Source organism: Hibiscus syriacus, unplaced genomic scaffold (genome assembly GCF_006381635.1).
Source record: "Hibiscus syriacus cultivar Baekdansim isolate YM2019G1 unplaced genomic scaffold, ASM638163v2 tig00112647_pilon, whole genome shotgun sequence".
Classification (NCBI taxonomy): Eukaryota; Viridiplantae; Streptophyta; class Magnoliopsida; order Malvales; family Malvaceae; genus Hibiscus; species Hibiscus syriacus.
This window is the reverse complement of record NW_024063375.1, coordinates 272,281-297,024: the sequence shown is the minus strand read 5'-3', so window position 1 is coordinate 297,024 and position 24,744 is coordinate 272,281. Positions and strand designations below refer to the sequence as shown.

At 34.0% G+C, this 24,744-nt stretch overlaps 1 protein-coding gene across 1 annotated transcript; it reads right to left on the bottom strand.

Annotated features, from left to right (window-relative positions):
- Nucleotides 1–644: 644 nt before the first annotated feature.
- LOC120182382 (WUSCHEL-related homeobox 4-like) lies at nucleotides 645–1,473 on the bottom strand. The gene is made up of 2 exons (XM_039187369.1): nucleotides 1,330–1,473; nucleotides 645–1,218 (listed from the first exon to the last, which is right to left on the bottom strand). The coding sequence occupies exons 1-2, from the start codon at nucleotides 1,471–1,473 to the stop codon at nucleotides 841–843; spliced, it is 522 nt and encodes a 173-aa protein (XP_039043300.1). The 3' UTR covers nucleotides 645–840.
- Nucleotides 1,474–24,744: the final 23,271 nt, after the last annotated feature.

Here is a 24,744-nt window from a genome sequence, read left to right as displayed (position 1 = left end):
TATTGAAGTCCTTAGAATGGTTACTTTGTTATTCTTATAATACAAAGTATCTTCTTACAAAAAAAAAAAGCAAAAATACATTCACTGTCGGTTACAGAGAAAAAAAAACCCTCAATTTCCATTTAAATGTATAGTCTCTTACCATGAATTTTTCCATTCCAATTCCTAAGCCTAGCTTGGGTATATATCTTGTCCACGAAACAACTATCCAACTTATGTTTTAAATGCTAATCGAAGTAATTTTTTTAATTAATAATTGGTATATAATTTATTAATCGAATAATTTAGATTGGATCTTACAGACGTCTATTCCGAAGACAACTTTTTAATTCAATTTTTTTCATTCGCATGTTTAGATTTTAATTTATGATTTTAATTAAAAAAATTAGTCTCTCATCTCACTAAATTAACTTACTAGTGATAAAAGTAACGTAAATTAACTAACCCGAGAGGCAGTAGACAGATACAACTTTATGAAAGTCTTCTGATCAATAGAATCATAAGATAAGTTAGATGATGCATTTTTCAATATTTTAACAACGCCCACGACAACAAACTTACTTTTGTTTCGTTCTAGATTTGTTTTGTTTCCCTTCAATTTTGTACGAAGTTATATTTCGAGGCACCTGTGTCTTGGCTACAATCGGAAGCACTAATGAATCTTTGGAGAGCATGAAGACAACTTTATCTTTCTTCTTTCCACGAAACAAAAGAAAAGAAAGCAAAAGCTATATAGTATATACCACATCATTGTCAAAGCAGATCACAATGCGAAAAGAGTTTTGCTACAGTTTTTTTTTTCCTCTTTTCCATTTTTTCAAACCCCCTTGACTGGCTTGATCATCTGCCTTCTGGGTGCAGTGGGAACAGCTCTAGAGTTCTTGTTTTCTTCTCTTTGCTTTCTTCCATGCACACAAATGACCACCTCCTGCATTTTCTCTGGCATGGACTATCCTCGTCTCTCTCCATATTTTCCAGAGAGATTGTGGTAATGGGAGCTGAGTTGCGCTTCTGCTTTTGTCTTTCGCGTGCTTTGTGGTTTTGGAACCAGTAGAAAACGTTCTTGCCTTGGATCTTGCCGTACTCGCTTAGCTGCGCGGTGATTTGTTCTATCTGTTGTGCATTTGGAGTTCGCATCCCTCCTCTATACATCATCTCCAGAATCCCAATCTGTTCCTGCGTTGGATTCCATCTTGTGCCTCCTGGTTGAATATCCACCTACGTAAACATGCTTTGCTTCATTAAGCTTTCATTATTAATAATGATCGAACATAGCTTAAACTTATAATCACATGAAAGTGAAGAATATATGTAATTAGTGAAGTGTACCTGATGAGAATTCGGGCTGTGGTCGGAGAAGGGATGCTTTGTTTTGGGTCTAATGAAGGTCTTATGGTCGAAAGAGGAGAGGGAAGGGGATGGCTCGTGCTCCCATAATCCACGTGCCAATTGATGCACCTTCATGTTTCCCATGGTGACGGAGTGAATAATGGAGAGTGGTGAACTATATAGAAGATGAGAACAAGCATAAAAAGTTAAATTAAAATAAAGAGGAACTCGGGTTGAGGGACAGACTTACCTCTACAGTATTCATCTAGATTAATTAATTAATAATTCGGAGATCGTCATTATAAAAGAAAAAATCAAAACGAAGAAGAAAAGGAAAAGAAAGAAAGTGGGATATGAGGTGGTGCTTTGAACTACCACGACCAAATGATGAGGCTAGGTTGACTTGTGATTTCCCATATTTTAAAAGGCATGAGAAGAAACATAAAAAAGCAAAACTACGTCTTTAATCATCTATTTTTATATATTTATATTTTGATTATTCGACTATAACTTTTTAACTTGATGAATAAAGTCTTGAATTTTTGTTCTTTTAGACCATTTGCTTATTAATTCTTTAACGTTGTTTAAAAATTATACCAAAAGCTTAACAGAAAATTGATAAATTTAAGCAAAATCTCTTTACACTTTCATACATCACAATCTCAAATCCAGCTTTTTAGACCCCCTTTGATCCATCGTCGTAAAATTAATACAATAAAGAGGTCGGAAATGAGAAGTAAAATAATACATCATGGTTTTACGCTTATCAGATAATGAAGAATGCATATTGTACCAAGATAAGGTCGAATCTTAGACTTATGTTCTATCAATTTCGAAAGGATTTTGAACTACAATAAATAAATATATCAATCAAATAAATGATTTGAGAAGAAGAAAGAAATGAGAATGTTTTAATGTTAATTATGTCGTAATTAGCAATCGACGATGATCGAACGATAATAAATAAAAATATCAATCAAAGGGAGTAAAAAGACTAAAATATTATATTTATTTTATAAAAAAAAGTTAAAAATGAAGTGTTTTGTTGCTGCGGCAAACCACGTACGTTGAAGAATCAACATACGGGTGACTTAAACAAACAAAAATATAATGTTTAATAATAATTCAATTGAATTATTTTATAACTGGATCATCAAAATAAAAACACACTCAAAGTTGGATGACATCTTAATGTATTATAAATTAAATAAAAATTTATTTTGAACAATATATTTTTATCATTATATTAAAGATTTAATTGAGAAGAAACAAAACTCGTATTTTATGTATGTATTATTGGCAAGAAAATCACTTGAACTATGCCATTATGTTTAGGAACGAACATAAAATCTTATATGAAAGAAGTAAATTTTTAAATTTTAAGGGTGTAAAAACATATTATTAATAAAAAAATAGAAAAATTAAAATATATGATAATTTAATTTTTTAAGAAAACAATTATCTCCATCCACTCTTCTCTCGATCTATCCATAAATATACCTACAACTGTTGATATATTAAAAAGTTTATACATCCAAATGTTGTAATACCTCAATTTTATCCTGGTCATTTAAAGATATTACAAAAACAAATATATATCAATGTCCAAATTTAGTAAAGTCCATTTTTACAAACTCATTTTAGCCTAAAATATAAATCGAACCAAATACTACCCTAAGCCCAATCAATCTCACGCCCACACACCTTTTAGGAGCCCTATACCCTAGCTACCAAGAGAGATCAACCTTTGAATGCTAATGATCAACGGTTCAGATAACGAGCCTCTTGATGTTCAGATTCGCTAAATGGATCAGACTCAATACGTGAAGTGTACTCGGGATCACTCAATCGTCCCACGCGTTATAGATGCACTCCCAAGATACGACGCGCCAAAGATGGTCCTCATTCCTCGTGAGGTGCCACGTCGGTCATACCCATGTATGAGCCCCTTCGTGCTAGCCCTGACAGACCTCATTCTGCCATGACAGTCGCTACTGACAAAGATATCCTCACCTCTGTTTTAAAAATCGGATATTCAACCGTAAACCGTTATCTAGTCTGGTTTAATCTAAATCGGTTGAACCGTTATTAGTGAACCGGTCAAAACCGCTGAACCGTTCGAACCGGACCGGTAGAAAATCGGAAAAAACTGGAAAAAAACCGAAAAAACCGAAAATTTTGTTTTTTGTTTTTAAAAATTAAACCAAACGTCGTTTGTTAAACGAGCCAATTCGAACTCGAGTATTGCTAAGCTCGACTCGAACTTGAAAACTTTAAAAGTAGTAAGCTCAACTCCACTCAAACTCACAAGTTAAAAATTATAAGTTCAACTCGAACTCGAAATATAATATTGAATCTTGAACTCAAAAAGGCTTGAAATAAAAAAAAAATTAGAAGCTCAATTGAAGCCTAAAATTCGAGCTTGATTGAAGTGAAAGAATAGTTCACTCAATGCTCACCAAAAGACTCTATGATTTTGAATGCCAAATTACCTCTATTATTTATAGAAGTTAGTTGTGATGCTCTTCTATGTTTATTAGCAATGTGGGATTGTTTTGTTCTCATATTTTTACTCTTTAGACTTTTGGGATGCTCTTCTATGTTTCTTAGCCATGTGAGATTGTTTTTTTTTTAAATTAAACCAAACAATATCATTTTGTTATGATTTTTTTAGCCCCAAATTTATTTTTTAATTATAGTTATATAATTATATTTATTATTTAATATATTTTACCTTAAATATTATGTTGTAGTTAATTTGAATCATTTTGTTTCACTTTATTTTATGGTTTTTAATTTATATATGTTATGAATTGCTTTGAATATGACTTGTGATATAAAAATTATTTTTTATTAAATATTTTTGGTATTTTTATTTAATTTTTTAAATAATTATGACGTCGTCCGGTTCTTCCGACAGGTCGGACCGGTTGAACCAGTGAACCGGTAGCATGGCTGATTCGCTAACCGGTCCGGTTCTGAAAACCATTATCCTCACCAAAAGGCTCCAAATTTTATCGAGAGCATCTTTCAGCAATTGGATAAGCCACGTTGGACGAAATCAACGGGGGAAAGGAGGTTCCTTTCCCTCATCTCACATGCAAAGGCAAAACAGAAGAAAGAATGAAAAATGAACCCTTTTTTATTTTTAGGTGAATGGTTATATACTTGTATATACGAACGAAAAAAAAAGAAAAAACGAGCCCTTTTGCAACCAAAATACGAAGTGATGTAAGCTGTTCAACATGCTTTGATAGAAGAGAGTAGATAGTTTTATTGTACCACGATCTAGGATTAACAAGTATTGATGTCCTTAAATTAATAAACTTGGGCTGCAATAAAATAAGAAAGAAATATGATTAATGATAGGTTTAAGAAATATATAATAATATAAGTAATGGAAATAAAAAAGAAATGAAAGAAAGATAGGATATAGATGGTTGCAGAATTGATGGTCTTGATGGATGATGTTGATGGTGTTGATGTTGAAATGGAGATGGTGATGATATTGTATCTCAAGCACGCCAAAGAGGAAACAATGTTAGCAAGCACAATCTCGTTCTTCACAAACTTGCTTGACGGGTGGTGATAGTGTCTTCAACCCACTAAATATTAATCTAGGGATTTTGGAATCAGGATGGAAGGTATGACGCCACAACTATAGGAATTATACTTGTTTAATCGATAAAGTTCACAAAGAACTTTGAAGAGAAATTAACTCACAATAATAATTTTATACATGAGATGAGATGAGATGAGTACAAATGATGGAAAGCCACTCTATTTATAGGAAATGAGAGGCCTTGGCCGAATGGTTACATATCTAATCGGTTGATACATGGCTTTTAATGAAAGTACATAATGCTTAAAATGAATGAATGAGTCCTTTGGGCTTGTGATGTCTCGGCTAACCCTTCATGAAGGGGCTTGATGATTCAGCTACGGATGGGAAGACATCTCCCTTGGTCGAATGGTGATGTATCTCCTCATGTTGGCGCAAAAAGCTCTCATGTGCATGGAAAGTGTGTGGCCGAATAGGCATAGAGCTTTATATCATTTCCCTTGGTGTTTTAAGCCTCAAATGGTTGCAATTTCTTCACCAGCATGCTCTTAGATGAAAAGGCATCTTCATGGGCAGCATCATTCATGAAAGGTCATAATGTTTGAGAAATATAACCCTTCATGTTTAAGCTACTTATGGTGTGAATGAGCTGGAGGTGAGCTGGCCATAGATGACTTGTAGCATGATTAACGTTATGGCAGCTCCTTGTGAAAAGGTACCTCTTGAGGTGGCAACTATTCGCGAAAAGGTACGATTTCACAAATTTTGACTTATGACATATTTGAAGTGTCCTAAGTGGTCATGATGATGGTGCAGTTCCCCAGCTGAAATGAGGTTATCTTGTAGCTCAAATCTTCAGCTCAATCCAGCTATGAGCTCACAGCCTTTAGACAACTTTTCACCAATTTGCTCCGTATGCTCTCCTAATCGCTCCTATGTCAGTTTCCTTGTTGTTGCAGGCTCCATTTAGCTCCAATGTAGCTCCCAAGTATTGGCCGAATATGCCTACATGCATAACATAAAGAAATAAATTAAGTATATAAACTTATATAATGTATAATATAAGAATGTGGACTATAGTATATTATAATACCTTATATCTCACATATTAATGGATAAGTCATAATAACTATAGATAAAATATATATAGATGAAAATAACTATATTAAAACTTTTGAAATAAACATATATATGTGTAAAGTTAGAAAGTTTCTTCCCTTGTAAGGGTGGAATAGCCATTGTAAACATGATGATGAATTGGATCACATCATCCTCCCATTCTTTTAATCGATTTTTCCTTAAATCGAAAGATCTTCATTTCCTTGAGTCCTTCCATTCGACAAGTACCTTTATGAAAAGGTTCATATCTTTTAAAAGAATGCCTTGGATGTTCTTGATCTGAAAAGATAGAAAACTTTCATTAGTAAAAATGTGATCAAACAAAATTAAAGTTAAGAAATACTTCCTGTAAAATGTAGGTTCAAAGTTCATGTCTATTGAAGACATTTGGCTTTGAACGTTGGTGCCCTTTTGCATTCCATAAATCACACCCCTTTGTTCTTCAATAGATATATGCATTGATTCATGAAAGGTAATTACTCTTGGAATGGTGATTTCCTCATAAGTCATGCCCTTTTGATGAAGAATCACTTCCCTTTGGTTTTCAATAGGCATAACTCTTGATTCTTGAAGGATCGCATCCTTTGGATGAAGAATTACCATTCTTTGTTTTTAAATAGTCGCACTTCTTGGCTCTTGAAAAGTCACATCATTTACTTCACCAAATTGATGGATTATGTCGCTTGGATTATCCTGCAAATCAAAGGAAACTCCTGCATGGTTAAGGTCAGAAAAATCTTCAACTTTGCGTTTTTTCAATAAACATCTTCGTAACAAGCACTTAGATGTATAAACACTTATTTTTGGACTAGTTTCCTCCTGGCTTAACTTCGATTTTCCTTTCCTCGTGGCCTCAACACTTTGTTTCATCTTGATTTGATCAATTTGGACTTGTTTAGGCGTCAAGGGTGTTAGGATGATCTTCTTTCCTCCATGGTTGAACGAATACTGATTGGTAAAACAATCATGAATGGTCCTCCTATCATATTGTCATAGTCTTCCAATGAATAAATGGCTAGAATGCATAGGAACAACATCGCACATAACCTCGTCCTTGTACTTACCAATTGAGAAAGGAACCATCACCTGTTTGTTGACATTAAGTTCTCCTCGTTCATTTAGCCATTGTAATTTGTAGGTATTTGGGTGCTTTAACGTTTTCAAGCCCAATTTCTCTACCATAATGGTACTTGCCACATTGGTACAACTTCCACCGTCTATGACCATGAAACACACCTTTTCATTTACATGGCAGCGGGTGTGAAAGATGTTTTCCCGTTGTGCATTGTCCTCTACCATTTGAGCACTTAGACTTCTTTTCACCACTAAGGCTTCGCCTTCCACCGGAGCACCAATTTCTGCATCTTCCTCGACTTCGGTTGGTGCTGCTTCTTCCTCCTCATGATCAGACTCAATTTCACCATTTCTAAGTAGTAACATGGTGTTTCGATTGGGACATTGTATGGATACATGCCCCCCTCCCAAGACATTTAAAGCATCAGATATCTCTTGATCGTTCAGGGATATCTTTTTCTCGAACAACCTTGTTGAGTTGGGGAGCACTTGATGATTCGGCCTTTTCCTTAGTAGGGGTAGGATTAGACTTCTTTAGATTGTTAGGAGTCCATCTTGATATTTTCCAATTGAAAATGGAATGACAACTTGCTTTGTGATCCTTACTTCTCCACTGCCATTTAACCATTGAAGTTTATATGGATTTGGATGCTTGGAAGTTTTCAGACCAAGTTTTTCCACCATAAGAGTTCTTGTAACGTTCGTACAACTTTCTCCATCGATGATCATAAAACAAACTTTGTTGTTTACATGACAACGAGTATGGAAGATGTTTTCTCTTTGATCATCCTCTATGATTTGAGTGCTTAAAGCCTTTTTAATGACAAGAACTTGTCTTGAAGCTGTATGAAAATCAAGCAATTCTTGTGACATGGTTAGTGAAATAAAAAAAATTAAAACTTTACCAGCACACCACAAAAACCTCACTTGATCACTCCAAAGAAAATTTCAGATTGCACTCCTCTCACACTCGTGTTTGCACTCGGGGATATATTCTTGGCTTTTTCTTGATCCCCCTTCTGATCTCACCCTCTCGTATGCCTTTTTCAGCTCGATTCTCTCTTGTGGGTCCTTTTTAAGAACTAACTAAAGATTGAGCAAGTCTCTTTAGTTGGTGCGTCAACTTAATAGAAATGGTTAGGTATAGAAATGGTTATGGTAGAGGTATAATAGAAAAGGTTAAGAAAATGATAAGGTAATGGAGTAAAAATAGATGAAAGAATAAGGAAATGAAATAGTAAGAAAGTGAAGATAACTTACAACTCAAGTTGCAACACTTACTATCTTCCTTCATAAGAAACAACAAGGATACCTCCTTCTAGTTTGCTGTTGGGCAGATTATTTTGTGCTTCTCTTTGAGTGTACTTTGCAACTTTCTTCACTTCTTTTTCTTTGAAATTTTTTCTCTTCTTTTTATTTTCTTTCTTTTGCACTCTAAATTTGATGTAGGAGTCTTTTCTTTTGCTTTTTGTTTTTCTTCTTTCTTTTCCTTTTTGTTGCAGCACTTGATTGTCAATCCAATAAAGCTCTGATACCGCTTGATGTAAGTTGTTCTACACGCTTTGATGGAATATAGTAGATAGCCTTAATGTGTCCCGATCTAGGATTGACAAGTACTGATGTCCTTGAATTAATAAGCTTGGGCTGTAATAAAATAAGAAAGAAATATGATTAATGATGGGTTTAAGAAATACATAATAATATAAGAAATGAAAATGAAAAAGAAATGAAAGAAAGATAGGATAGAGATAGCTGCGGAATTGATGGTCTTGATGGATGATGTTGATGGTGTTGATGTTGAAATGGAGATGGTGATGATGTTGTAACTCAAGCACGCCAAAGAGGAAACAATGATAGGAAGCACAATTTCGTTCTTCACAAACTTGCTTGAGGGATGGTAATAGTGTATTCAACCCACTAGATATTAATCTAGGAATTTTGTAATCAGGATGGAAGGTATGATGCCACAAGTATAGGAATTATACTTGTTTAATCGATAAATTTCACAAAGAACTTTGAAGAGAAATTAACTCACAAGAGTAATTTTTATATATGAGCTGAGATGAGTACAAATGATGGCAAACCACTCTATTTATAGGAAATAAGAGGCCTTGGCCGAATGGTTACATATCTAATCGGTTGATACATGGCTTTTAATGAAAGTACATAATGCTTAAAATGAATGAATAAGTCATTTGGGCTTGTGATGGTTCGACTAACCCTTCATGAAGGTGCTTGATGATTCGACTAAGGATGGTAAGATATCTCCCTTAGCCGAATGGTGATGTATCTCCTCATGTTGGCGCCTAAAGCTCTCATCTGCATGGCATGTGTGTGGCCAAATAGGCATGGAGCTTTATATCATTTCCCTTGGTGTTTTAAGCCTCCAATGGTTGCAATTGCTTCACCAGCATGCTCTTAGATGAGAAGACATCTTCATGGGCATCATCATTCATGAAAGGTCATAATGTTTGGGAAAGGTAACCATTCATGTTTGAGCTACTTATGGTGTGAATGAGATGGAGGTGAGCTGACCATAGATGACTTGTAGCATAATGAACGTTATGGCAGCTCCTTGTGAAAAGGTATTGTTCAAAACATTTTGATATTCGATATAACAAATTAAGTTAAATGAATTTTAAGATTTTACAAAAAGATTTTCTAAGTATATTCGATATAATTATTCGAATATCAAAATAATACTCCAAATCTTTCAAATGTCATTTTTAATCCTTACTCAAGTGTAAAATTAAGTTTTAATCTTAAAATAATTTCAAAACGATTTTACAAAATATTTCGAACCATCTCAAAGCCAAAAATTCCAGATTGCTCAGAGGGAACCGATTCCCCCCCCAAGGGGGTACCGATTCCCCCTGAATGGTTTGACTCCGAGAATTCCAGTATGCTCGGAGGGAACCAATTCCCCCTGTTTAACGGTCGAAATATTTGAATTTTACACATAGGGAATCGATTCCCCTTAAGGGGTACCGATTCCCCCCACGCTCCAAACTGTTTTATTAATTGATTTCACACTAAAACGGCTATATTATCTTCATTAATGATCCCCAACGTTCAGAAGTGATTCAAGGTGTATTTAAGCAAGCTTAGAATCCATTGATCAAGAACAAGAAACATCAAGCAACTAGAATCAAGAGAGAATCAAAGAGAAAGCATCAAACCTCAAGTTTGAGCATTTCAAGCCTATTTTTCATTCATTATTCATTTTGCTTTCAAGAACACTTATTGTGCTCAATTGTATTCATTCTTGAGTGTTCTTTTCTTTTTTCTAGAATTGTGCAAACAATATACCTTGTGAGGATTTCCTTGTAAGTTTGCAAATTTGTATTGTTCCCTTTGGGAGAGAGTGTTCTCTAAAATTTGGGGTATAATTCTTGAGGGTTTGTAAGGTTACTCTTTGTCCTCAAAAGAAAGACAAATTAGTGAATTTGTAGAAAACCCTTAGTGTGGATAGCTAAGGTAGTGGACGTAGACTTTGGTTGAGAAAGTCGAACCACTCTAAATCGCTGTGCAATTTCTTTCAATTTTCTACAAAAACTTCCACCAAAATTTTTATTGCCAATTCACCCCCCTCTTGGCCGATTCCGTCAATCGATTAACTCAATAATTGGCATTAGAGCCTAACTCATTTGAAGGTTTAATCACCTCTTGAGTCTATTCGGGAAGAGTTATATCGATAATCAAAGTCATCAATGGCCTCTACTTCAAACTTCGACTCCGGTCTCGATTCGATGCCCGTCAACAAGCCTCCTTTCTTCAATGGGGCTAATTATGCCTATTGGAAAAATAGGATGATGTACTTCATTCAAGCAAGTGACATGGGAGCATGAAATGTCGTATAAGAAGGATACTTCAAGCCTCTTACTCATCCAAGATTATGGAGTGAATGAGAGATAAAAATATTCCAGCTCAACTCCAAAGCCATCTATATCATATTTTGTGCTCTTGGACCAGATGAATACGAAAGAGTTTCATCTTGTACAACCGCCAAATAAATATGGGATAAACTTCAAGTCACTCATGAAGGTACCGATGAGGTAAATAAATCTAAAATTAGTATTCTAACACATTGCTATGAAAATTTCAGGATGAAACCAAATGAAGATATCAAAGCTATGACGGATAGATTCTCAACGATTGTTAATGGTATCAAATCATATGGAGAGATCATTTCAAATGAAAAGCTTGTGAGGAAGTTAGTCTACTCCCTCCCAAAATCGTGGCAATCAAAGAAGACGGCAATCATTGAGTCTAAGGATCTAACATCCTTAACTCTTGAAGAGCTAATCGGTTCACTCCTCACTCATGAAATGATGCTTGAAGATGAGGTGGACCTTGATAAGATTGAAGAGACACCAAAGGAGAAGGAGAAGAAGAAAAACAATGGAATTGCTCTCAAATCCACAAAAATGAGAGTGATTCGGATGAAGATGACGATGACGAGGAAATGACATTGTTTGCCAAACGGTTCAGAAAAATGATGAGTCCTTACCGAGGAAGAAAATTCAAACAAAATGAAGGCCTCTAAAATGAACCAAAAGAGAAGGACCCGATCATTTGCTATGAATACAAAAAATCGGGGCATGTCAAATATGATTGCCCACAACTGAAGAGAAAGTGTCAATCAAAGAATAAGCACAATGCTCATGTGGCTACATGGAGCGATGAAGAAGGTTCCGATGAAGAGGAACAAGAAGTAGCAAACTTGTTCTTGATGGTATTCGGGGGAGATTCTAAGGTAACCTCTAACTCATCTGATTTTGATGATTTATCCTATGATGAGTTATTAGAGGAATATAATGGGTTGGCTATGGATTATGATAAATTGTTTTTAAAATATAAAAATGATGTTTCAAAATTGAAAAATGAAAATAAACTCATATTCAAAACCAATAACGATCTTGAATGTAAAATCAAATATTTACAAATCAAACTAGAAGAGTTTGAAAAGAAAATTTTGGATTTGCAAAATTTACTTTCAAAGGTCAATGATGATCATCAAAAGAAAATTGATGATCTTAAAACTTCTTTTGATAAAGTTGGAACAAAACGTTTTGAAAATGGAGAAAATTTAAAATCCAACTTTGTTAGAAAAAGTTTTAAAAACTATAATCATAGAGGTCCCCAAAGAACCTCTAATGGAAAAATCGTTAGAAGTATATGGGTTCCTAAAGAGCTCATTACTACTAAAGATAAGGATATCCTACACAAATGGATACCTAAGGGGACTAGGATTTTGGAAACTAATGAATATGGACCCAAAAGAATTTGGGTACCAAAAATTAGAAATTAATCTATGTTTGTAGGAAAATGAGCTTTGCTACAAGGCACGAGAAACAAATACAAATTCATGGTACCTTGATAGTGGATGCTCAAGACACATGACCGGAGAAAAAAACCGGTTCATTGATCTTAACGCCAAAAATAGAGGAGAAGTGACTTTTGGTGATGATTCAAAAGGTCACATTGAAGGTATTAGTACTATTGGTAATACCTCTTCTATACAAATTAAGAATGTTTTATATGTGAATGGATTAAAGCATAATCTATTGAATATTAGTCAATTTTGTGATAAGGGATTCAATGTCATGTTTGATATTAATGGTTGTAAAGTCATTGACATTGCATCTAATCGGATTATGCTTGTTGGTCATAGAATATGAAACATATACATGGTGCACTTAGATTCTATTGATATGACTAATTTGTGCCTAGTTGCTAAGGATGAACATGATAGTTGGTTATGGCATAGGAGACTAGGACATGCTAGTATGAGTGTTTTGCAACGGCTAATTCAAGGTGATTTAGATCGTGGGTTGCCTAAGCTTAAATTTGATAATGATAAAATCTGTAATGCTTGTGCTAAAGGAAAACAAAAGCGAGTTTCTTTTAAATCCATTAATGACGTATCAACTAGTAGAGTATTACAATTGATTAATATAGATCTTTTTGGGCCAACTAGGACTACTAGCTTGGGTGGAAAACAATATGCATTTGTCTTGGTAGATGACTATTCTAGATATACTTGGGTTCTATTCTTAAGTACTAAGGATGAACCATTAGAAAAATTCATCACATTTTCAAAAGTAATCCAAAACGATAAAGGTTACTCTATAACTAGTGTTAAGAGTGATCATGGCACTGAATTTGAAAATCTTGGATTTACTGAGTTTTGTAATTCTAATGGTATTAGTCACAATTTTTCAGCACCTAGAACCCCTCAACAAAATGGAGTTGTTGAGAGGAAAAATCGAACTTTAGAAGAAATGGCTAGAACCATGCTTTGTGAAAATAATTTGCCAAAATATTTTTGGGCGGAAGCCACAAATACCGCTTGTTATGTTGTAAATCGAGTAATGATTAGGCCAATTTTAAAGAAAACTCCATATGAAATTTTCAAAAATAAAAAGCCTAACATTAGCTATTTTCATCCTTTTGGATGTAAATGTTTTGTTTTGAACAACGGTAAAGAAAACCTTGGCAAATTTGATGCTAAAAGGGATGAAGGAATTTTTCTGGGTTATTCCTTAAATTCTAAAGCTTATCGAGTATTTAATAAAAGAACTTTAGTTATAGAAGAGTCTATACATGTTGTTTTCGATGATAATCCCCTTCCGAGGAAGGATTCTTGTGTTAACGATGATGTAGAGATTATAAATATAAATGACGTTGGAGAATCATCATCAAAGGAAGAAATAAAAGATGAGGAAACTCATGATCCCCTCGAGAATCCAACCATTGAAGAAAGGAGAGTATCTTATCCAAGAGAGTACGACTATGTCAAGGATGGTGAGATTATAGGTGATCCATCCAAAGGGGTAATAACTCGATCTTCTCTTAGAAATATTTGTAATTATGTTGCATTTTTTCATGCATAGAGCCTAAGAATATTAAAGAAGCATTAAAAGATGAACATTAGATTATGGCTATGCAAGAAGAATTAAATCAATTTGAGAGAAGTAAAGTATGGACATTAGTTGAAAGGCCTAGTAATAAATCTACTGTAGGTACTAGATGGGTGTTTAGGAATAAACTTGATGAGAGTGATAATATAGTGAGAAACAAGGCTAGACTTGTTGCTCAAGGGTATACTCAAGAAGAGGGCATAAACTATGATGAAACATACGCTCCCGTAGCTAGGATGGAAGCAATTAGAATGTTATTAGCATTTGCATGTTTTCATGAATTTAAATTATATCAAATGGATGTTAAAAGTGCATTTTTAAATGGTTTTATAAAGAACGAAGGGTATGTGGAACAACCTCCAGGTTTTGAAGATTCAAAATTTTCGGATCATGTTCTTAAATTGACAAAAGCACTTTATGGTTTAAAACAAGCTCCTAGAGCTTGGTATGAAAGATTGTCAAATTTTTTAATTGAAAAAGATTTTTCAAAAGGGAAGGTTGACACTACATTGTTTTTAAAGAAAAAAGGTAAAGATTTATTAGTAGTTCAAATTTATGTTGATGATATAATATTTGGTTCTACTAATGATGTTCTTTGCCAAGAATTTTCTAAGCTAATGCAAAGTGAATTCAAAATGAGCATGATGGGGGAGCTCTCATTTTTCTTGAGACTCCAAATCAAGCAAAGAAAAGATGGCATCTTCATCAATCAAGCTAAGTACGTCAAAGATATGCTCAAAAAGTTTGGACTGGAAAATGGCAAACCTCACGACACTCCAATGAGCTCTTCAACAAAGCTTGACTTAGATGAAGGAGGTAAATGTGTTGATGTTAAATTATATAGGTCAATGATTGGCTCTTTGCTTTATCTAACTGCAAGTAGACCAGACATTATGTTTAGTGTTTGCTTATGTGCTAGATTTCAATCATGTCCTAAGGAATCACATTTACTAGCTGTTAAGAGAATCTTTAGATACCTTAAGGACACTCCTAGTTTAGGACTTTGGTATCCTAGAGACTCTAGCTTTAGCTTGCATGCCTTTTCTGATGCGGATTATGGAGGATGCAAATTAGATAGGAAAGCACCTCCGATACTTGCCAATTCCTTGGAAATATGCTAATTTCTTGGTTTTCAAAGAAACAAAATTGTGTTGCATTATCTACCACTGAAGCCGAATACATTTCAGCTGGTAGTTATTGTGCACAAGTTTTATGGATGAAACAAAAACTTTTTGATTATGGAATTGAAGTAGGTACCATTCCTATCAAGTGTGACAATACTAGTGCTATTTGTCTCACTAAAAATCCCATCCAACACTCTAGAACTAAGCACATTGAAATAAGACATCACTTCATTAGAGACCATGTCACAAAGGAAGATGTAGTTCTAGAATTTGTTGATACTTTGCACCAATTAGCGGATATCTTTACAAAACCTTTAGACAAGGAAAGATTTTGGACACTTAGGAGATAATTAGGTTTGACCAACTTATCTTCACTTAGTGTTTAAAATAATTTTAGCACTTTTAAAGACCAAATGAAAAATGCTTAGAATAGTAATTTTTGATTGCATTCATTGCTATTAGTTAGGGGGAGTTTATGATTCTTGATGAAAAATTAATTTTATGTTCAAAGATCATTTAAGGATTAATGATTAATTTTCAATATATGAGTTGCCAATACCACTAGAGAAAATTAATTTAGCATTTTATGTGTTTAAAATTGGATTTTAGCATTTTGGTGCAGAGGGAATCGATACCCCCATGAGGGAACCGATTCCCCCCACAGGGGAATCGATACCCCCCTGGGATACTGGTTTTAACATGGGCAGAACCCTTAAAACCTCAAACTCTCTTCTTCTCCCATTCATGTCGTTCCCCTATCTTTTCTTTCCCTATCTCCAATTTACCTCAAAACAACGTTTTTTAATCGGAATTCTCTTCAAATATCATCTTCTAAACCTGCTAACATCATTAAAATCGTGCAAACAACATCAAAATCCACTCAATCTCATCTTTCAAGGTAAATTTTTCTAAACTCTCTATTTCATTGATTTTGAACATATGACTAGTTTTAATTAGTTCTAGATAGAAATAGTGATCGGAAATTGATTGTTTGGTGATTAAAAACTAGATATTACAACTAATTTCATCAAAAACACAAGAATTTTCCAAAATTTTTGAAATAAAAAAAGGTGTTTTTCAAATTATTGTGTTTTAATTGAATTATGTTGTTGTTATGAAAACTATACATATATTGTTTTTCAAAATCTTATTTTTCAATAGTTTTCAAAAACTTTGCCCATTAGGATTGATTTAGAGAACCTTGAAATATTGAGGACTCAATTGAGTTTTGGGATTGATTGAATTGCATACATGTGTTTTCTAAATTGCAGGTTATCCATTCTATTCCGATTTCCGAAACCATGTCCAATCCTAAACGTGCTAGGTCATCATCTAGTCGCTCACACCGTCAACCAAATCCACCTCCAAATCCTCCTCCTATTCCTGAAATTCCAATTCCTAATCCTAATCCAGTTGATCCCAATTTAACTATCCAAAATTCATGCTTCAATCATCATGATCCCAGAAATCATCGTTTTTGGTATTATCAAAATTTTGACTCTTACAAAATTAGAGAAGAACGTATCCCTTCTCGTCAAGCTATGTTAGATATTAATTTTAAATATCTTCCTCTTTTACAAGAGTGGAAATTCGATAAACTTTGTGATCTTGAACCTATTGTTTACCATCAACTTGTTTGAATCTTTTATTCTATTGCCGTTTGTGTCAAAAACCGAGCTCAAACTGAGACCATAGAAGTTCGCTCCTACCTCCTATGACAATTCTTACATATTAACTCGACTTACATAGCCAATGCATTAGGATTAGATAACGATGGTATTTCAAATGAAAAACAAATTTTAGGTTCTCGTTATAAAAGAAGAGATAGTGCGAGTGTCTTAGACCTTCATGAACATTTTCTTCACCTAAAGATTTCTTGGTGGTTTCGACCATCCGGAGGTCATTATTCTACTCTTCGAGCCTTGGATCTTTGGTGGTTACATTGTTTCGAAAACAGTATTAAAATAAACCTACCTCATATCATTTTTGCTGAAATTGTTGAAATTGTAAATCTTGTTCCTAACAAGAAACTCTGCTCATCTCTAGTTTACGGTTGCATTTTGAGTAATCTTTTTACTAAAGCCGAGCTTAGAGTTGGTCTAGATGCCTTCTTTCCTCTAAAGAAACAAATTAATCTTTTTTCCTTAGTGGGATGGATAAAGGATAAGGAAACCGGTGAATGGGTTCGATCGTCTGAAAATACTCCGGGAGCTAGTTCTTCACGAGCTCCACCAGAAGGTGACGATGATCCCGAGCTTCAACAATTAATGCGAGACATCGATGAAGTCGAAGATGAGCCTGAACAGCCCGAGGAGCAGCCCGAGGAGCAAGCACAACAAACTCATCAAATGCCTCCATATTTTCAATCTTTTATGGAGACATTCGATTTCCGATATGCTACCATGGATTCGTGTTTTACTTCTATAGAGTCCCATTTATCCACAATGGGAGCTCAACAATTAGAAATCCTCCGAGAGATGCACACAAACAACGCTTCGATAAATGAACGTATTGATGCACTCTCACATGAGATGGCCGCTATGCGAGCTCGTTTTCCTCCTCCCAATCCGGATGTTTAATTCTGTGTTTAGCTTTAGAACTTTGAACTAAAATATTATTGTTTCAACATTTTGAATATTTTGGAATGTTTGATTTTGTGGATTGTTAGACTTTGGATTTGTTTGGATGTTTGAACTTATATATTGTGTGGTTAAATTTATTCATTATTGCATCATTTACATCATGTTAGGTATATGACCAATTTTGCCATGTCACATTAATTATGAATATTGATTATGAAACTAATGGCTAACGTTTCTCTTGATTGTGATCTTAGCAGCTTAAGCTATATATATTTATCATAAACTGGCTAAATGATTTCAAAACCTTGTTTTAAAAGTCTTTTTGATTTAACAAAAAGGGGGAGAAGTGTTAAGTGTTTTAAATGGGAGAAGTGTTAAAGTAAGGGGGAGTAATTTCAAAACTTGATTTCAAAATCTTAAAATTACTAAAATATTTTGTTATATCAAAAAGGGGGAGATTGTTGAAAACATTTCGATATTTCGATATAACAAATTAAGTTAAATGAATTTTAAGATATTCCAAAAAGATTTTCTAAGTATATTTGATATAATTATTCGAATATCAAAATAATACTCCAAATCTTTCAAATGTCATTTTTAATCCTTACTCAAGTGTAAAATTAAGTTTTAATCTTAAAATATTACAAAATATTTCAAACCATCTCAAAGCCAAAAATTCCATATTGCTCAGAGGGAACCGATTCCCCCCCAAGGGGGTACCGATTCCCCCTGAATGGTTTGGCTCCGAGAATTCCAGTATGCCCGGAGGGAACCGATCCCCCCAGGGGGTACCGATTCCCCCTGTTTAACGGTCGAAATATTTGAATTTTACACTTAGGGAACCGATTCCCCCTTAAGGGGTACCGATTCCCCCCACGCTCCAAATTATTTTATTAATTGATTTCACACTAAAACAACTATATTATCTTCATTAATGATCCCCAACATTCAGAAGTGATTCAAGGTGTATTTAAGCAAGCTTAGAAGTCATTGATCAAGAACAAGAAACATCAAGCAACTAGAATCAAGAGAGAATCAAAAAGAAAGCATCAAACCTCAAGTTTGAGCATTTCAAGCCTATTTTTCATTCAATATTCATTTTGCTTTCAAGAACACTTATTGTGCTCAATTGTATTCATTCTTAAGTGTTCTTTTCTTTGTTCTAGAATTGTGCAAACAATCTACCTTGTGAGGATTTCCTTGTAAGTTTGCAAATTTGTATTGTTCTCTTTGGGAGAGAGTGTTCTCAAGAATTTAGGGTATAATTCTTGAGGGTTTGTAAGGTTACTCTTTATCCTCAAAAGAAAGACAAATTAGTGAATTTGTGGAAAATCCTTAGTGTGGATATTTAAGGTAGTGGACGTAGACTTTGGTTGAGAAAGTCGAACCACTCTAAATCGCTGTACAATTTCTTTCAATTTTCTGCAAAAACTTCCACTAAAATTTTTATTGCCAATTCACCCCCCTCTTGGCCGATTCCGTCAATCGATTAACTCAACAGGTACCTCTTGAGGTGGCAACTATTCGCGAAAAGGTACGATTTCACAAATTTTGACTTAGGACATAGTTGAAGTGTCCTAAGTGGTGATGATGATGGTGCAGTTCCCCAGCTAAAATGAGGTTATCTTGTAGCTCAAATCTTCAGCTCAATCCAGCTATGAGCTCACGGCCTTTAGACAACTTTTCACTAATTTGCTCCGTATGCTCTCCTAATCGTTCACATATAAGTTTCCTTACTGTTGCATGCTCCATTTAGCTCTAATGTAGCTCCCAAGTATTGTCTGAATATGCCTACATGCATAACATAAACAAATAAATTAAGTATATAAACTTATATAATGTATAATATAAGAATGTGGACTATAGTTATTATAATAACTTATATCTCACATATTAATGGATAAGTTATCATCATAATAACTATAGATATAATATATGTAGATGAAAATAACTATATTAAAACTTTTGAAATAAACATATACATGTGTAAAGTTAGAAAGTTTCTTCCTTGGTAAGGGTGTAATAGCCATTGTAAATATGATGTTGAATTGGATCACATCACGAAGAAATGGTTAGGTATAGAAATGGTTATGGTAGAGGTATAATAGAAAAGGTTAAGAAAATGATAAGGTAATGGAGTAAGAATAGATGAAAGAATAAGGAAATGAAATAGTAAGAAAGTGAAGATAACTTACAACTCAAGTTGTAACACTTACTATCTTCCTTCACAAGAAATAACAAGGATACCTCCTTTTAGTTTGTTGTTGGGCAAATTATTTTGTGCTTCTCTTTGAGTGTACTTTGCAACTTTCTTCACTTCTTTTTCTTTGAATTTTTTTCTCTTCTTTTTATTTTCTTTCTTTTGTACTCCAAATTTGTTGTAGGAGTCTTTTCTTTTGCTTTTTTTTTTCTTCTTTCTTTTGCTTTTTGTTGCAGTACTTGATTGTCAATCCAACAAAGCTCTGATACCGTTTGATGTAAGTTGTTCTACACGCTTTGATGGAAGAGAGTAGATAGCCTTATTGTGTCCTGATCTAGGATTGACAAGTACTGATGTCCTTGAATTAATAAGCTTGGGCTACAATAAAATAAGAAATAAATAATATTAATGATGGGTTTAAGAAATATATAATAATATAAGTAATGAAAATGAAAAAGAAATGAAAGAAAGATATGATAGAGATGGTTGTGGAATTGATGGTCTTGATGGATGATGTTGATGGTATTGATGTTGAAATGCAGATGGTGATGATGTTGTATCTCAAGCACGCCAAAGAGGAAACAATGCTAGGAAGCACAATCCCGTTCTTCACAAATTTACTTGAGGGGTGGTGATAGTGTCTTCAACCCACTAGAAATTAATCTAGGAATTTTGGAATCAGGATAGAAGGTATGACGCCACAAGTATAGGAATTATACTTGTTTAATCGATAAATTTCACAAAGAACTTTGAAGAGAAATTAACTCACAAGAGTAATTTTTATATATGAGATTAGATGAGTACAAATGATGGCAAGCCACTCTATTTATAGGAAATGAGAGGGCTTGGTCGAATGGTTACATATCTATTCGGTTGATTTATGGCTTTTATTGAAAGTACATAATGCTTAAAATGAATGAATGAGTCATTTGGGCTTGTGATGGTTTGGCTAACCCTTCATGAAGGGGCTTGATGATTCGGCTAAGGATGGGAAGACATATCCCTTGGTCGAATGATGATGTATCTCCTCATGTTGGCGCAAAAATCTCTCATGTGCATGGCAAGTGTGTGGCCGAATAGGCATGGAGCTTTATATCACTTCCCTTGGTGTTTTAAGCCTCCAATGGTTGCAATTTCTTCACCAGAATGCTCTTAGATGAGAAGGCATCTTCATGGACAGCATCATTCATGAAAGGTCACAATGTTTGGGAAAGGTAACCCTTCATGTTTGAGTTACTTATGGTGTGAATGAGATGGAGGTGAACTAGCCATAGATGACTTGTAGCATGGATATTATGGCAGCTCCTTGTGAAAAGGTTCATCTTGAGGTGGCAACTATTCGCGAAAAGGTACAATTTCACAAATTTTGACTTAGGACATATTTGAAGTGTCCTAAGTGGTGATGATGATGGTGCAGTTCCCCAGCTGAAATGAGGTTATCTTGTAGCTCAAATCTTTAGCTCAATCCAGCTATGAGCTCACGACCTTTAGATAACTTTTCACCAATTTGCTCCGTATGCTCTCATAATCGTTCCCATGTAAGTTTCCTTGTTGTTGCATGCTCCATTTAGCTCCAATGTAGCTCCCAAGTATTGGCCAAATATGCCTACATGCATAACATAAATAAATAAATTAAGTATATAAACTTATATAATGTATAATATAAGAATGTGGACTATAGTATATTATAATAACTTATATCTCACATATTAATGGATAAGTTATCATCATAATAACTATATATATAATATATATAGATGAAAATAACTATATTAAAACTTTTGAAATAAACATATATATGTGTAAAGTTAGAAAGTTTCTTCCCTCGTAAGGGTGGAATAGCCATTGTAAACATGATGCTGAATTGGATCACATCACGAAGAGAGAGAAAGATAATCGAGCAAAAAAAGAAACCTTGTCTTTTTGCGATGAACAATCTTAATTTCTTTGCTAGAGCAAGGAACTGTTCGACAATCGAAAGTAACCCTCTTTGAACATCTTGGCTGAGAGTTATTTGTGAGTGAGGGATGTCTCTTTCGATTTTGTTTGAGAGGTTTAGGGGTTTTGAATGTCCTATTTTAGGGGTTTAGGTTCGAAAAGGATTTTGTTAAGGTGTCTTTACCCATCTGCGGGCCTTACGTTCATCTCCTCTTTCAAAAGGAATATAGGAGAGAGTGATAGTGAGGACTGTAAATGATGGATTAGGGTTTTGCTTAAATAAATCCGAATGAATAAAAAATCATAATTTAAATATATATTTATATTTATAATTGTCACATTTAGATAATATGTAATCGTCTAAATATCGATATTGGGTGTTATGAGATGTTCAATCTATCTAATTCAAAATCAATAATGACTCTAAATTAATTTATTTTTTCAAACTCAAAGTTTACCTTATTAAATTTTTAAAAATTACCATTGCCAGCTCAAGGATTGTACACACAAATGCATAAAATATATGGTAGGAGTATAATTATTGTGTGCGGTGAACAATGATTTCATGTTCCACCTTGATGATGAGGTTTAACAAAATCAGTAATGTATTTTTTTAGCCGGATTTAAGGCGTTGTACGTGATCATTTCCTCATAAAATGGGAAGTGATTCTTGAGTGTATAGTGGACATGAAATCTACCTTTTTTCAGGGAAATGATCATGTGTGGCGCCTTAATTTACGGTTAAAAAATGCACTACCGATTTTGTTATTATTTAAATAACAAAATCGGTAAAAAATTACCGAAAATATTATTAGTTCTACCGATTTTGTTATTATTGGGCGTTTTACCGGGTTTGTTAACAAAACCGGTAAAGCGCTACCGGTTTTGTTATTGTTGGGTACTTTACCGGAAATGTTAAAAAAACAATGATGTTTTATGTAGAAATAATAGAGTTTTAGGTAAATTTTCACCGGATTTATTATTTAAATAAAAACAAAATCGATAACGTTTTTTTTAACCGTATATTAAAGGTGTCGCACCGTAGAATTTTTCACTTTATGAACCCTAAAAAATAAACAAGAAATAAAACATCACCGAGTACTTTGATTGGGTATTACCACGTGCGACTATGCTCATCTAACTCAGACCACGCACGTGCTTCAATTATACATGCAATCAGTTCTCTTCTACTACTTAATTGTAAAGTAAAGAATATTAGAAATCATTTTATTAAGTTAATTGTAAAGTAATGTGACATTTCTCCTTCTATTCCCACCTTGGACTTGCCATGAACATCCTCACATTTGACAAAATTGCCTGCATCTATCTCAAATGGTTGGATTCTTTTGCAAAACAGCTAATTCGAAGCACTTGGATTTCCTACAAAATAGCTAGCAATTTAGTTTAACGTTTTCTTCATGAATATGTTCTTTGACAAAATATCGGAAGTTCAATGTTAAAAATAAAGCATTCTAAATTTTAGTAACCAAATCGAAATAAAAACTAAAGTTTAGTGACTAATAGAATAGTTTACCCTACATTATATGATCCACATTTTCTTGGTATAAAATATGATACATTTTTTTGCCTCTCGTTAGTGGCTTCCCACAACTACACAACGTGCATGGATCGGGTTTGATTCGATTTTTGGTCAATTTGATGTGATTCAAAAATTATACATCTTTTACCTGTTCTGATCTGACACAAAAATATACATCCTTCACCCGACTTGAATTCGAATTAACTTTTTAGATAAAATTTGAACTTGACTCGATACGACCTGAAATAATATATTTATAAATTAATATTATCTTTATTCAATAAAAAAGTGATTTAATTGAAAGAATAATATATAAAGGAGTATTATTATAATTATACCTAAATATATAAGATAAAATAATTTTTTTCGAATTCGATTGAATTAGATATTTTTCATCTTAAATTCGATTTTGTCACCCATTTTTTATAAAAAAAAAATCGACCCAATCCTAATATTTGGGTCCCATGCCCAACCCTACCCACGACTCATTGACACCATTCTCCTTCAATCACGATAACATTAATCTCCCTACTTTCATAGGCATCCATCATTCTGCACCTAATCTTATTATTTTTGTTTTGAAATATATGTTTTACATGTCTAGCTAATTATTTACATTAACAATTCCATGTATGATTAACATTGAAAAGCAACTAAAATGGAATTTGAATTTTGGAATGATAAGGGTAAGGGTAGTAGAAAAATAAAACTGGTGCGATGGGGTTGTTGGCAATGATTCAACAAAAGCAGTAATGAATCGGGTGGGGATCAAAAACGAGCAAACTAATTAGACTAAGCGAATATTGCAATGATTTTCTTGGAGAATGGTGTTGGATATTACTTAAATCACCAAACAACATGCAAGCTGATCCAACTGTGGATCATCAGAATGTAGGACACTTGTTGCGAAATGAATGGACAGTCAACACCGATCATTGAAAATTTTCATGGTTCATTTATGTTTGTGTCTGTCGGTCAGAGAGAGAGAGAGAGAGGACTTTGTGAAGGATAAATTGCATTATACAAGTCATCAACTGGGTTTAATCTCCTGGATGATTCATACAATAAAATTTAGAAGTTAAACCCACTTTTAGATACGAAAGAAAGAAGAAAGCCATCATTTGCACGTGTCTATCCAATTCCATCACCATAAAGGTAAGATAATGTGATCATGATCATACATGAACTTGGAGCATATGTACAGTACTTGATAGATAGGGAAACTAAATATTACCGGATAAACCTGTACCTCCACTGGAATTGAAACCAGCAGTCTTCTTTAGTCCATTCACTCCATGTTTTCAAAATATTAGGTAGATAATTGTCGAAACATTTTTAGGTGATTTGATAATA